At 51.6% G+C, this 18,242-nt stretch overlaps 1 protein-coding gene across 4 annotated transcripts in view; it reads right to left on the bottom strand.

The window, feature by feature from the left end:
* NTRK3 (neurotrophic tyrosine kinase, receptor, type 3) overlaps window positions 1-18,242 on the bottom strand; it is a 385,977-nt gene extending 367,735 nt beyond the window's left edge. For all 4 annotated transcript variants that reach the window (XM_011948342.1, XM_011948343.1, XM_011948344.1 and 1 more), the window contains exon 1: window positions 17,967-18,242. In XM_011948342.1, coding sequence (XP_011803732.1) covers window positions 17,967-18,214 — 248 coding nt within the window. In that variant the 5' untranslated portion in view covers window positions 18,215-18,242. The remainder of the gene's footprint in view (window positions 1-17,966) is intronic.

The raw sequence follows: 18,242 nt of genomic DNA, 5'->3' as shown, positions 1-18,242 counted from the left end.
ATTTGGAGATAGGGTCTTTAAAGAAGTAATTAAGTTTAAATGAGGTCATTGGGGTAGCCCTAATTCAAAATAACTGATGTCCTTATAAGAGGAGATTAGGACACAGGCGCACACACACACAGAGAAGACCATGTAAAGATACAGTGAGAAGGTGACCATCTGTAAGCCAAGGAGGGAGGTCTCAGAAGAAACCAACCCTGCCAACACCTTCATCTTGGACTTCCAGTCTCTGGAACCATAAAAAACAAATGTATGCTTTGTAAGCCACCCAGTCTGTGGGACCTTCTTATGGCAGCCCCAGCCAAGAAATATGAGGATTTTAATATTGTTTTTATTTTAAATTATAAATCTAGTAGGTATAATAATCTTTTTATTGCTTAGGGCTTCTAAAGTTCCATCATAATAAAGAAAAAACAAAGGATCATGTACTGAATATTTTATCTACCCATCACCTGGAATTAATACATGTTACTATGCTGTCAAATGCCAAGATCTTTTAAAAAAAGAGAGAATATAAACATTACAGGTAAAGTTAAGAGCCCTGTGCATACACTTCTTTTCCTCTCTCTCTCTCTCCCTAGAGGCCAAGACTGTCACGAAATTGGTTTGTATTCAGTCCAAGGTTTTATCTTTCTGTCTATAAACAACATATTATATCGGCCATTGTGATGTTTAACGTGTATATATGGTATGCCACTCTGCAACTTATCATATTTTTCACTGGCATTATGTTTTCAAAATATAGCCATGTTACCACACAGAGAACAAAGTTTTCATTGTAACTGCTCTACGGGATTTCATCATATCACTATGCTGTGATTCAGCTCTTGATTCAAATGCCTCCTGATAACATTTCAGCTTGTTCCAGTTGTTTTGCTCTTGCACACACTTCTGCAATAAACATGGGAACACGGGCTCTGGAATCAGCTTGGGCTGGAATCCTCACTGTCATTTACTGCTGTGGCCTTAGACAAGCTCTTGCATCTTTTGGCCTCCATTTCCTCATCTGTCAAACAAGAGCAGTTCTCCACTCAGATAGTGGTTGCACAGATTAAATGAGTGACTACATACACTGCCAGGCCTGAATACAGTGTCTAACACACAGCAGCTGCTAGCACTATGAGCTCCCGGGAGTGGAAAGATAAAATAATCCACAAACATGGGTCTGGGCAACAAAGAACCTCTCAAAGATGGGACTGGAGTGACAGGGAGGGCCCAGGTGAGCAAACGGGAGGCCAGAAGTCCTCCAGGCAGGGGAAGTGGCCTGATCAAGAGACTGAGGGTGAACGATGCTGAGAATGTTTGGAGGAATGAACAGTAGATCAGCTCACTGGGGCAGAGGATTCCCATGGGGAATAATGGGAGGCAGGACTCCAAAGAGGTACTGCAGCCCAAACATGAATGGCCCTGAATGCCACAGAGAGAAGTCTCAACCACACCTTGGGGGCAAGTGGGAGCCAAGTAAGGTTCTTGAGGCACAGTTACACAATGACTTACTCTACCTCCCAGATCATTTTTACAAATCCACTTGAGTTTGGAATGGCATTCTGTAACATATTAAGTGTGTTTTCATCTCTCAACTACAGATTGGACCGCACAGGTCAAGGCAGGTTCAGGTCAAGTCCAGCCCTTTGGGGAAAGGTGAGCATGGGGCCAAAGTTAGGAGAGAGCCAAGCACCACATCCGGGATGCAGAGAAAAGAGGGGAGACAGAAACAGAGAGAGAACCCAGCACCAGGACAAGGCCTGTCAGAATGTGCTTGGGAGTGGGCTGGTATTCTTCAAGAATGGAAGGATGCAGGCTTTTTGCAGTCTAGGAAATCTTATTCATAAAAATGTTATGCAGAATACCACCCCGCCTCTGATCTCACTCCAGGGAGTACAGTGTGAAAGCCATCAATATCAACAGCCACTCTCAAAGTGTGGTCGTGGACTTGATGCGAATTCTCAGGCCCGACAGCCAATCTTCAGAATCAGAAACTCTGGGGTGGGGCCCAGCAGTCCGTGCTTTAACAGCCCTTGGTGATGCGCGTGCATGCCAAAGCTTAGTAACTCACAGGGTCTGGTCTCCAGGACACATATATACAGACACAGAGACACACACTGACACACACACACAGGAACAAGGCTCCCACACACCTGTGTGCAGGGGCACAGCCCCCCCTCCCTCCCCCCACAGGATTGCCCCCAGAGAAACCCATGGCTGCTGCAGCTGTATGGCTCCCCTGCTTTCCTACCCCATCCCCAACCACCACCATGGAAACATCACAAGTCAGAGCCAGAAGAGATCTCAAAGATCACCTAGTCTAGCCCCCTGATTTTAAATATAAGAAAACCAAGACCTTAGAGACAACAATGCCTGTCCCTGACTCACCCGATAAACTGTGGCAGTGACAGGACACAGAGGCCAGCCCCATCCTGCCCCGACTCAGGGGACATTCTGTGAGGATGTGGCCAAAAACACGTGTGTCCATGAAACTCAAGGATCTCAAACTCCACTGGGTCCTGAGGGCCCCTTCTGCCCCACAACCAAAGTCAAAAACCAGAACAGCACGGCGTGTGTCCTCTCAGCCCAAGGGTGCCCACTTACTACGGAGGAGGCTGGAGCTGGCAGGAAATGGGAAGGGGTCTGGAATACAGGGCTGCCCTCCTGGCTCTGGAGCCAAACCCGCTACAGACAAATCTCAGCTCTGCCACTTCCTAGCAGAACCACCTAGGGCAAGCTACTTAGCCACCCTGTGCCTCAGTTTTCTCCCCTATAAAATGAGGATGATCATGGGACCTGCCATGTCACTGTGCTGAGAATGGAAGGGGGTTAAAATAAAAGTCCCCTTAAGGGAGCCCCCGGAGCAGTCATCACACAGCATTTGTTCTCACTGTGATGAGCTCAGGTTTCTCTAGAAGATTCCTCCAACAGGCTGCCCTGCTGAGGTTTGCCCAAGGCCCACAAAGGTGTGGAGAGCAATGAGAACGGTGTGCCCAGCATTCTGTATGGAGGCATGTGTGCCATCACCAAGCTGGGAGGGTTGCTGAGGGCCTGGAGGACATTCTGGTGCAGGAAATGAGCCTGTTCCAGTCCACAGGTCTTTACTGAACACTTACCAGGTGGGGGCTCTTGGGGACAGAGCTGAATGAGCCTCAATGCCAGCCTTCAGGAGCTCACTGCACACTGAGGAAACAGGAACATTAACAAGCTAATGCTATACAGGACCCATCATGGGGCTCCAGATGGTGTCAGCTGGACTGAGACACTAGCTGTGCCACCCTCTTCTGTTCAGTGACCTGGGCAGGTAAGAACATAGAGGGCAGTAGAGGGCAGCAGGGTGGGACCTCAAGGCCAGAGCACGCCTGCCCAGACAGCAGGCAACAGCAGCCCTGAGTGAGTGACAGGAGGAGGGCAGGGCGATGTCAGTCACCTGGTTGGGAGACACAGCCTGCAGCTCAGGGATGGGGGTGATGGGTGCAGGGAAGAGCGACCAATCATTTCCAGGGAGACAGAACATTACCCTGGAAAATGAACCCTAGATGCAAATCAGGGAGGCCTGAGGTCACTCTCCTACCACTTCTGCTTTCCCAGGCTCCAGGGAGGTGCTCTGAGCTGGAAAGGGGGAGGGAGGGTGGGCCCAGGTCAGAATCATCCAGGAACAGGCAGCATGGGGCAGGTCAGCTGCTGGCTGGGCAGAATGTCAGCTGGGTGCTGGGAGCTGGGAGCAGGAAGCGGGGCTTCCCTTCAATATCACACGGAGCTACTCTCTTCATCTGACCTGCACCTCGCCTTACCTAGGCTCACCTCCACCCAGAGCATGGGGGAGAAAGGCTGTCCCATCCCCAGAGCCCTCTGACTTTTCTGCCAAGAACATGGCCCCGGGGATGGACGGAATCTGCTGTGCACTCTCAGCAAACTTGGCCCACCTCCCTTCTCTGGAGGTCGATTTCCAGGTGCAGGGAGAGGCCAGGAGAGTTGCTGCTCAGCTGCACACATCCTAGAAAGACAATGGAGACCTCACGGGTCCTGCTCTCCACTGCTTTCCCAGCTCTCCCATGTGGCTGGCCCATCGGAGACTCTCCAATAAACCCATGTCAGGTAAATGCATAAACAGAGAAATGAATGAACGGCCGCCTGGGAAGAGCACGTGGTCACCTGCTCACGGACACACAGATGCATGACTTTCCTCCCTCCCTGTGTCACTTCGCTCTCCCTCCCAGGCTTCCTGGGGTCACCTTCCAAATAAACCACCCACACCCCAAATCTTCATCTCACACAGGCAGAGTGACAGGGGAAGAAAGGAAACTCGCTTCTCTTGCCTTTCTGCGTGGGGCCTCTGTGAGCAACAGCAAGGCCAATGAATCAACTTCCCAGCCATGGGGACAATCTTGACAACTCACTCCACTGTTACCAACATTCAGTACACCTGGGAGCAGGTAAATCTAGAATTTTTTAAACTCCATTTAGGAAAATTGCACCCTGTCCACCTTAGGGAAGTCACATTTTCATATACATAAATTTTTCTTTAAACTTTACATTAGATCCATTTTCTAAAATTCTGCCCCCGCTTCTCTTGAGATAACCCTTTGAGTTGTAGACCATTTGTCTAATACCCGCCTCCCTCCATTCAACTGTAGCTCCAAGAAGGAAGTATCATGGTCTTTTATTTTCTCAAGGCTGTGCCCCAGAGCTCAGCATGGGCCTGGCCCACGGCTGGTGCTAGGCACCAGGATGAAAGGGGGCAGACTCTCTTCCTCTCCGGGTCCCACAGAAGGAAAAGCCAGGCTGGCCTGCTAGCACATCTGCTCATTCTTCCCCAACAGTCCAGATGCTAGGATGGGCTTTGGCAAACAGCAGGGCAGGCGGCCAGACACCTGGGCACCCCACAGCCTACGTACAGATGAAGCTCAGCAGTCACCGTGGGCTGAACACGCCACCAATGCCAGGCCCCCATTAGCTGTCTGTTACACACTTGGAAGACAGTCCTTTGGAAAATGGAATATGAGGCTTCCCCTCCAACACCTGCCCTAGGGATGGGAGCCAGAAGTCCTCATAGGCCATAGGGCCCTCCCATGGAGGAGGAGGAGCTGCAGCTGCAGGCCCTAAATATTAGGCCCTTCTTTCCACCCTCTTCCTTCAACACCAGGGACTTCGAGGGGCCCTGAGCTGAACTCCTCTTCCATTTCTTTCTTGCTCCTGAGTGCCTCAAAGACAAGTTTTCTGCCAAGAGCATAAAACCGCACCCCTTCTCCATGCCCTTGCCCCCTCCCGGCTTCTTATTTCACTCTCTGTGTCTTATCGCCATATTTGTTCAAATGACTGCCACTTAAGAGGTGGCAGGGAGTCAGAAACACAATCTGGAGCAAAGCTGATATTAAATAACTTCCTGAGCCTGGCTCATCTGCCAATGCTCCCTCCTGGATCTCAGGTGGAAAAATGATGAGGCTGCAAGGATGAGAGCCAGGAACACCCCAATTCAGCCTCAGAGCCACCCCTCCAATGAGAGGAGACTGGAGTTTCTTCACCAGTAAAGCCCAAAGCTTAGCAGTGACCCCTATTTCCCCTTCTCACTTGATCCCATCCCCCATACTACACACACACACAGACACTCTCAGCAAAAGATATTCAATCATGTCTGACACTCATATTTCAGCTACAAGAGACTTTTTTGTCAACCAGACCAACCCCTACATTTCCCAGGTAAACAAACTGAGGTTCAGAGATCTGGAGTCTCTTGGCTAAGGCCAACCAGATAGACTGTATTAAAGCATCTCAAAAAGAGTGGTGCCCCAGGAAAACACCAGAAAGGCTCTGGTTTTTAGGTGCCAGGATTGTTTCGTTACAATCAAGTTAGTCAGTTGCCCATGTGTTTTCTCCAGTTGTGACTTCGTACTGTGGGCCCTAGCAAGAAACATCCCCAATAGCCATCATCACATCAATGCCCTCAGGAAAAAAGTCTTTAGCACCTAGCAGTTGAAGGGGAGAAATTCTGCTAATGAAACCTCTGAAGCCAGTATCCACTAACCCTGACTTAGCCTCACTTGGCCCAGCCAGACAAGTCCCACCACACCACCTGCAAGATCGGAATACACTTGCTGTTCTGCATGCTAGCCACTGGGTGTCACTGCTGCCCCCCATGAATTGGAACCACAGCGCGTTCAATAGTGGGTAAAATGACCCCAGCCGGCCAAGGGGATCTCATACATATCTCCTGGGTGTGACCTAACTTCATATTTCTCCCAGAAAGAGATAGATGGACAACCACGTTCCAGATGCTGTTCCAGATGCTGTTCCATCATGTTCCAGATGCTGTCCCCACATCGTGTACTCTAATCCTCCCAACACCATCTCACAACATCTCCCGATAACACCTTACTTTGCAAGTGAAGAAAGTGAGGCAAAGAAAAATTAAATAACGGGCTCACAGTTTAAAAAACCAGCAAGGAGGAGAGCAAGGATTGAAACCCGAGAGGGATGTCAAATTCCATGACCTTTTTACTACTCAATTTAGCCTTCCTTGAGCTATCAGTCTCAGTGCTATGGGCTCTGGTTGAATCAAGCTGGTTTGCTATGACCCCAGAGAAGATGGCATCTGGGAAGAAACCAAGTGGGGCTCAGGTTTTCACCAAAGGTACAAATCACAACAGGACAGGCTCAACAGCCTCCCTGCAGAAATCATGGTCTAGTGCCCTCTTGTGGCTTAACGTGGAACTGGGATGAATGTCCATGGGAGGCTCTCCTGGTGGATTGGAGGGATATTAGGTCATCCTATTCCACTGGATTCCTACATTCTTTCTACCAGGGATGGTCCTGAAGCCCCCTCTTCAGACAGACTTATTGGATTACAATAGCCAAGAGGGAATCAGCTAGTGAATGAGAAGCTACATAGGACAAGAAGCAATAACACCACATGGGACAACATCTGCAAGAGGCTGGGTGCTACTAAATTACCCTAGATAGAGATTCTGGCATCCAGATCTCTGGGGCTGCAGAGTGGTGAAGGCAGGTAGCAGAAACGCTTTGCCTGGGACCCTACTCCAACACTTGGTATTCCAAAGGAGTCCTTTATCAGCAGGAGCCATAATAATCTCCCTGTCCCTGTGGCAGGCACGTACCTCAGCCACTTTGTCCCTTTTTACAAATATATGTCATCTTAGCCCTTCTCTTGTCTCCTTCAGCTTTGTCCACATGCTAGTTCCCTCATGCAACTTCCTCTAATCCCACTCTTCAAAGACCTGGAAACGTCACTGCCCATCACCTCCTACAGACTCCTGTGGACTGCTCACCAGCTTGGCTTCTGTGTAGCCATCACATGCCAGGCATCTACCATAATCTCATCCAACTCTCACAACCACTCTATTAGATGGGTATAGCTAACCAGATTTTTCAGGTGAGGAAACTGAGGCTCAGAAAAGTTAAGTAACGTGCCTAAGCCTATACCAGAGCAGAGCCAAGATTTGAACTGAAAGTTTTTTGACCAAAGAAGCCTCTACTCTTCCCACTACACCAAGCCACCTCTCAGAAAAAGGAACCACTGAAAAGTTTGGGGTGCAGGAATTGGTCTAACCAAATACCCTGGATTAGAAGATTAATCTTTTAGGGTGTGGAAAATGAGCTGGAGGCAGGAGAGGTTGGAGACAGGAGAGACTGGAAGCAGGAAGAACAGATGAGGGCTATAAAAAGTATCCATGCTTGTGGGGATGAGGTTCCGGGGTGTAGTAATAGGAAGAGAGAGAAAAGAGTTTTATACACACACACACACACACACACACACACACACACACACACGCTCACTGAAATCTTACAATAATCCTGCCTTATTTTTATTATTCTCATATGAGAAAACTGAGGATCAACAAGGTCAAGTAGCCAGCACAGGGTCTCTGCATGTAAGAGGCAGAGTCACAATCTAAAGCTTCATTTAGTCGTTGCCATAAATAAGTAGGGTTGTATATGCAAATGATCTCTGGCCCAGTAGGAGGGCCATAATGTCAGCTTCTTTCCTGCTCTTCAGTGGACCAGACTTGAAAAACTATCAGAAATAAGGAAATAGGGAAAGACGGACCACAACAGAGAGGACCCTGCCTGCAGCCCCAGGTCAGGAAGCTGGGAGCAGACCTTCAGGAAAGAGTCACAGGCCCCAGAGCAGAAAGCTCCACACCCACCCCAAAAGCAGCAGACCCTGTCTCTAAAGCTGATAACCTTGTTAGTAGGAGGACGCTCATTTGTGCATGGAACAAGACAGCACCTGCTCAAATACAAGAATGCCTGGAACAGAGAGATGGGCGAACGGTACTCTCAGAAGCACTGTCAAAACCAGCCAGTCCAGGCAGGGCCCATGACCCTGGTTTGCAAGGCACTTTCATACCCATCTCTGTGTATGGTTATCTCCGAAAGCAGACACAGGATCTGGAGAGGTTAAGAGAAGATGCCAAGCTCTCATCTCTAGTCAATGCCAGGACCTGCTATTTTCTGAGCACTATTTATCGTCTGGTAATTTCCAAGGTTGCGTTGGGGGGCAGAGAGAGGGGAGAGATGCCCCCACACTTGAGCCATGGTATCAGACAGCCTGAGGGCCTATATAAAGCTTGCTTCCTCCATGATACTAGCCCCACAGTGAAACTATCTGTCAACTTCTCTGTGCCCCTATTAAGCCTGTGGTTCTTCCTGGGCTACCTCCCATGCATTCACCCCATTACCCTCTGTGCAAATGTGCTGATCTCTCCTGCTGCTGCTGAGAGAAGGCAGGAAGAAGAGCACACCAGGTGGCTTTCCTCCATCCAATGCACTCTCCCAGTCACCTCCTTCACAGGAAGCCGGGGGCTCATGAGTCAGAAAGCCCAGGTCCAGGAGTCTCACACCCCTGGACTGCAGAGATACAATGGAAGCAGGGCCAGCTCGGCGGAGAGATGCCCCTCATAGAGGAGAGCTGAACTCCCTGCTCAACCCTGGCTCAGGAAATGTTTTGAAAGCCAGGCCTGACAGTGCACTTCTCACCAGGCTAGCGCCACACGCCCGGCTCCCGCCCTGGGAAGCCACCAGCCCAAGACCGTCTCGTGCGCCACACTGCCCTCTGGTGGCCACCAGGAGTGTAGACGTAGAGGGAAGTTAAAATCTTTAAGGCCTGTTTACGCAGACCTCAGACACGATGTGCACAGAACACAGGAGAGATGCACTTGTGCCTGTGCCAAGACGCCCCCAGATACACGCACACAGCCCTGTTTCCCGCAACACGTAGCTAGGTTTAGGACTTCGAAGCTACTATTGCTCCCCTCGTGTTCTCCCTTCTCTGTAGCTCTGTAAGAGCTCCTTTCCCCGCCTCTCTCTAAAAGCCCGAACCCCTCAGTCCCAGAGCAGACACCAACAGGTGGATGGAGACCCACACCAGCTAGGGAAGCAGGGCCCTTCGTTCTGGGCTGCCTTGTGCCAGGAACTCACTGGGCGATTGGGCCAAATCAGTTCACCTCTCTTGATTCCTAAGTTCTTTCTCTGTAAAACAGTGTTTGGTTCCAACATTTTCTGAGCCCCTTTCCAGATCTAGTAATTTATTGCTCAAAGTCTTGATCTTCTCTCTAACTCAGAAATCTTCCCAGTGGTCTAGAAAAGGAAATAACCAATGTGGTACCCAATTATTTACAGAGCCTAGCGAATACATCATTGCATAGGTTTGAACATGACAGTGACGCTACTGGGGAGCCAGACTGGAGAGTTCCATGACCTCAGCTCTCGGAAGTGGAGAGGCCAGTGGCTAAGCGATGATGAAGCAAGCTCACACAGCCAAGAAGCAGCAAACATGGAAAGTGCACCAAACCCTGCCCCACAGTTTCGGCTGTTTCACAGAAGAAAATTCTATCTGTCTCCCATGCTCAGAGCTCATCCCTGTGGAGAGAGAGATGGAGCTTCCATGAGCAATGAAGGAAGACAGATGGGGTAAGGTTGCAGGGGGATAAAGGCTGCTTATTGTGGAGGGGACCAGGGAAGGGCTCAGAAAGAAGTTCTAAACATCAGCTTCCAGCTCCAGCTGCCCAGCACTTTAGACACCCCCCTTTTGCTCTGTACCCAGAAGTATTCCTGGCACCCCAAAGCTCTACCTGGGAGAAGCCACTCAGCCCTCTGCTCTCCCATCCAAGCTTTCGCTGGTCATGAGCACCAGGGGCATAGTCCTGCTGACCACAGCTCAGCCCAGAGAGGAGCTGGCTGGGACCTAGCCACCAGCTTTCTGAATCTCAGCCAGCCTCAGCTGGCACCTGTTCTGCTGTGGGCTGACCTGACCTCAGAGGCCAGGACATCATGGGGTGGATGAGGAGGCCTGGGAAGAGGGTGTGGCTGAGACACAACCTCAGGAGAAACTCCCTGTTGGGAACAGGTCAGGAGGGGAGACCAAAAGCCTCCCCCACCACTAGAGAGGCCTGCCTGGGACGGTGTTGGCTGCACTGTTTGGCCAACACCACACCCAAAATTATCCTATGTGCCTTCCCCTCCAACCCCAGCCAGGGTAATTCCCACCCAAGGAACTGAAATATTGTAAACTAAAGGATTCTCCTAGACTTTTACATCAACTCTTTTATTTATTTTTAACTTAATAGTAATATATTCGTGTGTGTGTGCATGTATGCATATATATGTGTATGCTAGTATGCATATGAGTATTGCAAAAGAGCATAGGCAACATAGCTTAATATTTAAATGCCAGACTGCTTTGCCATTTACTGGCTGCATGAAATTAAGTGAGTTAATTCCTTCTCTGCACTCAGTTTCCCCATCTGGAAAATGGGGCTAATAATAGTACTCATCTTATTGGGGTTGATGTGAGGCCACAATGAGGTATTAGCCTTAGAGTGCTCGGCACAGTGTCTGGAACATAGTAAGTGTTCGAGAAACACTAACAATTGATATCATGCACTCAGTAGATGCTAGCTGTCATTACTTACATATCGACAGACTTCTCTTTGCCAGACATGACCCAGGGCACTGAACTTCAACAAGGTGCTTATATAATGTAGTTGTTATTATTACCCATGTTTTATAGATAAGGAAATTGAGACCCAGAGGAGGAAAGAGATTTGTTCAAAGCCAGGGAGAGGCCATGCCTGGAGGAGCTGCTGGGAAAACTGGGCTTAGGAAAAGAGCAGCTGCCAGAGTCCTCCATGCTTGATGATGCGTGTCTGGGGAAGGATTCCTGAATCTCCCACCGCCCAGACTCTGGGACACTTACAAAGGGACAAGCCAGGTGGGAGGACCAGGGGCAGAGGTAAGACCAGGGGAAAAGGACAGGCTTCCAAGCCTGCTGAGCCCCAGGTTCCCCAGCCCTGTGTGTGAACAGAGCTCAGCAGAAGGCCTCATCGAGTTGATTTCTAATTGGTATGGGCTGCAGGCTGCAAGGAGCCCTGCGGCTGCCAGCCTCACATAGTTGCTGCCTCTGGGGACCCTGAATTTGGAAACATTGCCTCAGAGGGAGACACAGTCATGGGGGAGGCTCTGGCTTTGACGAAGTGCCCAGAACAGGAGCCAGCGCTGAGTAGAAGGCAGCCCCGGCACCTGGGAGTGTGCCTGGGAAGAGGAGTCTTCGAGAGACTCAGGGATCCCGGCTGAGTCCCTGCCCACTCTGGGCCCTGGGACCCTCATGGGTGACATGAGGGAGAAGATGACTGCAGTGGTCCTTTCCAGCTTTGAATTCTGGTAAGCCCTGCACTTAGAGGCAGCGGAAATGGCAAAAGCCTCCTTGGGGGTTCTCAGGACTCCACCGGGCCCTGAGCTTTGGTGTTAGCCTCACTGGAGTCTTCGCTCCTTATGACCCAGCCTATCAAAGAGCAGCTTCCAACACACCGGACACCAGAAGGATTTGTGTTCCTCAAAGTTGAGGTCAACGAGGCTCAATGAATGATAAATGGCATGAGCTGATCACTCAGTTGGTCACCAACATCTGAGTGACTGAGTCCAGCCTCTATCTGGGCCACCCTTTGACCAGTTGCTGAACAATCGGCCACCCTCTGCAAGTCTCTCAAAGATGGGTCCCTCTAATGCTGCCCTTTGGGTGAAAAACTTCCTAGATGAAAATGCTCTGCACCTTCCTTTCCAACAAGCCAAACCCCAGGGCCTTAGGAGACCAAGGTCCCCAGGTTTGATCCTGTAAGTATCTTTCTCTGGGGCTGTAACTACTCTTGCTTCCAAATCTCATGTCAATAGCCCCTCACATTTCTGCCTTCCTCTCTCAGGCCTAGTCCTAATGTCTGGCTGAAAGGGCCATGCCCAAGAAAGAATAGAGCCAAGGGGCCCACAAGTTAGTAAGAGAAGTCCCAGAAGAACCACAGACTCCTGAGAGCTTCCGGACTTTTCCACTTGTGAGCTACAACAACATGACCACCTGGGACGCTAGATTTGTTCTTTATTTTGTTTTCTTGATCTGTAAAATGGGACTGTTAAGCTCTGCTTTTATACACAAAGCAACTGTCACAAAAATAAACTCAACAATTGTAAACTAAAAATAATGATATGACTGATGGGGGCATTCGTGGAGATGAAGAATTTGCTACACAGGGATAAGAAGGTAGGATCCCGGTAGGGACTAGACCATTGTTTAAGAGCTGGCCTGGCCCCTGCAAGGGGGCTTTTGGGCCTTGGAAACTCTGATCTGGAACTGAGATTCCCCACCCGTGCCAGTTTATTCCCTCCTCACATTGACCCCTTCTCCCTATTAATCAACCCCTCCTTGTCACGGCATCAAGGGGGAGCCAGGGGCTTCAGGACCATCTCTCCTGTCACCACCCTGTCTTCTTCTCAAGTGCCAACCCGCCCAATCACAACAGCTCTGGGTACCAAGCTGTTTTGATCATGCATGATTTAGCAATCAAAAAGTTTATTTTATAACCCCCAAACACTCATATTTATTACTTTATATGTTTATATATCTATTATCTATACATTAAATATGAAATATCCTCTTTTCTAGGCAAGAATAATTTGCAATAGAAGTTTCAGTGTTTTCTTCTCACACCCAGTGGAGAGCTGTACTCCAGCAATGGGCTGAAAGCTTTGCAGAGGGATATCTTTTTCTGGCCCTGAGCCCAGGGTGCAGATGGGGAGCCATGAAGCTGGGTGTCCAGGCCCTAATGAGAGGCTGCAGGCCCCAGCACATTCTTGTTAAATATGCCATTTGGTCTGGGCAGTTGACTCTAAATAGTGTCATGTGTCACAAATGGTGTCAAATTCTGGGTGGCCCAAGTTTGCTAAAGGTGGGAAGGGAAGGAAGAGGAGAAAAACCAGTGTCCCAAGGTCAGTGAGGGAGTACACCTCCTCCTGGCACCATCACAAGGGTCATTGCCATCCCAAGGAGGTGCCCTTAAAAGTGGCCTGGACGAGCCTCTTGGGGGAAGTTCCCTGGGCCCTGAGATGATATATATCCAAGTTGGAAGAAACACTCTGCCCTGCGGCCTCAATTCATAGTTGAATTTACAGGCTCAGAAAGTCTAGAGTGCCCTGATGGAGCTCACAGGGGGTTAGGGACAGAGCCAAGGTGGGATTCACATGATCCATCCCTTTCTCTGCCACCAGCCAACTGGAGGCCCCGAGGGGAGGCTGGAGATCGTGCCTATGGCTCCTGTGTAAGCCACCCACGGGAGCACATAGGATGGTGACCCAGGGCCACAGTGGAAATGCCCTGATATTGGCAAGGGCCATACCAAACGAGGGCCTCAGGCTACCCACACCCACCCAAGAGTCAGCTGAGGTGGGACCCTGGTCCTTCTACAGAGTTGGACAGAAGCAGCAGCTGGAAGGGACTGGCAAGACAGGGACAGGGAGCATCCCAGGAGAGCATGCATCAGGCCTTCCCTTTCTCACAGCAGCACCTCCTGTTCAGCCAGGCAGGAGGGTAGTAGGATCCTTCTAGGACCCTAAGGAACCTTCCAGATTGCAGGGTCAGCCCTCCTGGGGCTAGTAGATGAGGACTTTCAAAGCAGTGGCCAGGCCAGGCTGGTTTTTGCCCAAAGTTGTCATGGCCTCAGGTCCCATGGAGCTGCAGAGCAGATGCCCTTGGCCCCAGGGTGTATGACAGAAGCTTGACCTGCTGGGCTTCCTGGGGCAAGGGGTCTTGGCTCTGGAGCCACCAATAGCCTCTCCTCGGTGGAAAACCCCAGGGCCTCAGGAGACCAAGGTCCCCAGATTTGATCCTGGAAGTATCTTTCTCTGGGGCTGTAACTACTCCAGCTTCCAAATCTCATGTCAATAGCCCCTCACATTTCTGCCCACCTGTCTCAGACCTAGTCCTAATCCTGGGGCTCTGAGCACCTCACTGTGCCTACTGAGAGTGAGCCCCATGATGACTTTGGGGCCTGACTCATACCCTGCCAGGTCATTGTCAAGGCTGGGTCTCCCCTTGATTCTTAGAAAGATTGAGACTCAGGAGCCAACACGACAGCCAAAGCCCCAAATGATCCTTCAGGCAGCCAGAAGAGGGCCTTCAGGGAGGGCCATGGAAATGAAGGGACCAGAGAGCTGCCTAATACCAGGGACCCTGTGGGGGCTCAGAGTGAGACCCCGCTGGTGACTTAAGAGTCCCAGCTAAGAGCCCATAGCCTTTGCAAGCCGAGGTAGCCAACCCTGAGCACACCTGGTCCAGCCATGCCATCCTCTCCCGCTTCATCTTTTCTAACAGCTAAAGACCATACCATTCCAACCCAGCCCCAGGCAGGCCTGGCCTAGCAAAGCTGCCCAGACAGTCCACCATGGCCACCACCCTCCTGCCTTTGTGAAGTCACAGCCTGGTTGGGCGTGGCTGCGCATGGACCCTTCCAGGCTCCATGAGGTTCCTGTGAATCAGTAGCTGCAAAGGCAAAGGGATTGGCCTCCTGGGCAGAAAGGGGCCAAAAGGGAGGGCCCTTTGGAGCAGCATGGCTCTGGGAGGGGAGGAGGTGAGACCGACACTTCTGCCCTGATGCCTTACAACTGATCTCCTCCAGATACAAACAGGGCAGCTGAATAGGGATACGGCCTCCCCCATCAGAGGCAGTTCCCAGCCAGCTTCCTTGGATGGCCACACAGGAATCACTCTACACACCACCTCTGAGAAGCAGAACCACAGGGAAACCTCTTGTCCCTCTGTAAACTCAGGTACAATCAGTTCAGCACTTGAAGGAAGGACTTTGAAACATTACAGCCCGAAGAACAAGAGGGTGAAACTGTGGAGGCCTCAGCGTCTTCTACCCAGAGTATGCCCAAGCTATACCCTGGGGTATCCACCAGCATCAAGAGCTTTAGGCCAATGGGAGGCTGTGGGACCTCTTGGCCCCATTTCCTTGGTAACATCAGAAATCTGAAGAACAACTCTCCAGCAAGGCATGGGCTTCAACTGAAGCCCTCTTCCCAAGCCATACTAAAACAAGAACCAACCCCAAACAAGGGTGCTCCTCTCTGCCCACATGCCCCTCTTCCAGCCTGCTCCACATGCAGCCCCACACAGTGGGGGTCCCTGTTGGAGTTGTGTGCATGGAGGAAGTGACCTTACCACCCCAAGCCTCCATTTCCTTGGAAGTCAAACAGGGATGGGGATGCCGACTTTCTGGGGTGAGCGTGACTCCCCACCCTCTCTCCAGCCCTCTGGCTCTGGAGTGGAAATCTGGGCCCTTCTCAAGCTCAGTCAATGCCAGTCATAGATATAACAGGGCACTGGGGAGAAAATGGGGCGAGGAGAGGTCATTCAAGCTATGACCTCTGACCCTCCCCCACCTGCCACTGGCACAGCTCCTGTGGGAATCCAGTTCCCTTGTTCTTTGGTGTTGGGTGGATTTAGAGAAAGGAGTCCTGATGGCCTCCCAGAGTCCAAGTCCTGAAACAAGAATGGGAACACACACAGAGGGGCTCCAGATCCACTCCCTGCTCACTATCCTCCCAGACACCCTCATGAGGCCCTCCAGTGCCAAAGAGGGCAGGAGGCCACCCCAGTCCCCTCCCACCACAGACCTTTCTGGCAGCCTGGAAAGGCTAACCCAACTCTTCCCTATGAAACTGCTTCCCTGAGCATCATTTTCAGAGGAGCAACACCTCTGTGTGGCTATAAAGAGCCTATGTGATTGTGACCATCCCTGCCTCCCACTGGCTTTCTACAGATAGACCCATCCTTGGAGCAGCACACTGGATGCAGCTCACACATTCCCAGAGACCCAGGCTGGGTACCAGGGGCCCCTTCTTCCAACCTTTGGCCCACCCCTGGCAATCTCCAGGTTGGGCTTCTGAGCACCAAGACTGGTTGCTCAACTCCCACCTTCACCACCATCCCACTCCCCCACATCTACCCCCTACACACACACAGCCCCAGTAATGCACTTCCAAGTCTGAGTTTCCCTAACGGTCTCACTCTGAACCCTTCTTCCTGCATCCCTGGGAATGCTGGAAGACCATGGCCTGCAGTGGGGGAGAGGCACAATTGGGTCTGTCCCCTTTCTCCTGCCCTCCTTGCTGCCCCCCACCCCTTAGCTGTTTGTCTTGTCATCTCTGGCCGGGTTGAAGGGGGTGAGGGGGTGAACAGCAGAGCTGAGATATGGGTCAAGCTTGTCTCCTGGGCCAGCAGTCAGAGACATCTCCAGGGCTATCCATTTCCCTCAAACTGTCAGCTGCGAGAATGCCAGCAAAGGCTCCATTAAGCCAAGAGGGCTGGTGGGTTTTCCAGAGAGCAGGACTGCAATTCCTCCAGGCTTTGCAGCCCCAAGGCCCTGGGATGGAGCAAGGGGAGGTGCTCCCAGAGCAGCACCAAAGGCAGGTCCAGCCCCCTTAAGTCCATCGAAGGGGTAAAGAGCCACCCAAACGCCTTCCTCCAGACCTTGGCCAGGACCTCAGCACAAACCCTTCTCAGCTGCCTACCCACTGCTGGGAGTCCTCAAGAGCTGGAAGCCTTGGGGGAAAAGAGGTGAGAATTATCCTCTGAGCAATTCCAGTAAGGTCCACATCCTTCTCCAGGGTGGTAGATTAGGAGAGGGTCACCTGGCCGAGGTCAACGAAAGAAAAGAGGAGCAGACTCTCCGGTCCCCAACCCTGGATCTGTCCTCTCCTTTGCTTCTGCTCCCACCCCCACCAAAGAAAAATAGCAAGGAGAAAAGAGCAGGCCACCACTGGTCTCCCTCGGACGGGGCAGAACCAAGCAAAAGCCAGCCAGAGTTGAATGTTCCAAATGAACCGATCAGCACGACCATACAAGAAACCCCCCTCCCCAAAACACACGCCCTCTCCTCTCCCTGCGCCATCCTGACTCGGAATTATCCGGAGCAGTTATCAAAGCCTAAACTGAGAAAGGATCTGTAGGCGCCCAGATGCAGATGAGGGTGGCAAAGGGGGTGTCTCGGAAATGCCCAAAATGGGGCTGGAGAGTGCGGGCTGCAGGAGGGGAAGGGAAGAGGTAGGCGTCCATGACGGCCTCCACACGTCCAAAGTCTCCCCGCTAGCAGCCAGCTCCCAACTTGTTTACTTGTCAGCATGTTTTGCTGTTTCCAAATGGAAATAGTTAAACACCTCGGCTGGATCGCGAGCAGTCCCTATCTGTCACCTTCCCTGCCGGCTAAGCGCCGCCGCCGCCGCCGCCGCTGCTGCCGCCTCTGCCAGAGAATCGAACCTTGTCTACTTTATTTCACTTGAGCGTGGCCAAACTGTTGCTATTTAGTGGGGGGCAAAAAACCAATTTGCAACCTCGAAACGAGAAAGCAGCTGGTTGGGGGGCGGGTGGGAGCTGGGCCCTGCGTGCCCTCGGCGGCCGGGGTCCTCTCCTGGGAGAGGCACACACACGCATCGCCGGATCGCGCCTCGTCAGGGCCGGAGTCACCTGGAATGCGCAGCCCGAGAGCATCTCCTGAGCCACAGCGAGCCTGACGCGCGCCCAGCGGGCGGCCGGCAGCGGCGAGCTGGGGCGGGTGGAGGGCCGGCTCCCGGCCGCGGGCGGGCAAGAGGGAGACGCGGAGCGCGGGGGAGGCAGGATGGGGAGCGGCCGCCTGACTTACATGGAAGTGATATTCCTTGAGATGTCCGTGATGTTGATGCTGGCGTTCCCATTGCTGTTCCCTGAATCCTGCCCTTCCAGGAGGGGGAAGAGGTTCCCATCGTCCGGCCGCCGGCAATTGATCTCAGTCTTGCTGCAGACACAATTTGCAGGGCAAGCCAGCACCGAGCCCACATAGTCCAGCCAGACGCTTCCCAGCAAGAAAATCCGCCAGAAACTACACTTGGCTGGGCAAAGAGAGACATCCATCTCCGATCGCTGCTTCTAAAAAAGAGGA

This window comes from Colobus angolensis, unplaced genomic scaffold (assembly GCF_000951035.1).
Source record: "Colobus angolensis palliatus isolate OR3802 unplaced genomic scaffold, Cang.pa_1.0 Scaffold278, whole genome shotgun sequence".
NCBI classification, from domain to species: Eukaryota; Metazoa; Chordata; class Mammalia; order Primates; family Cercopithecidae; genus Colobus; species Colobus angolensis.
This window is presented reverse-complemented; position numbering and strand designations above follow the sequence as displayed.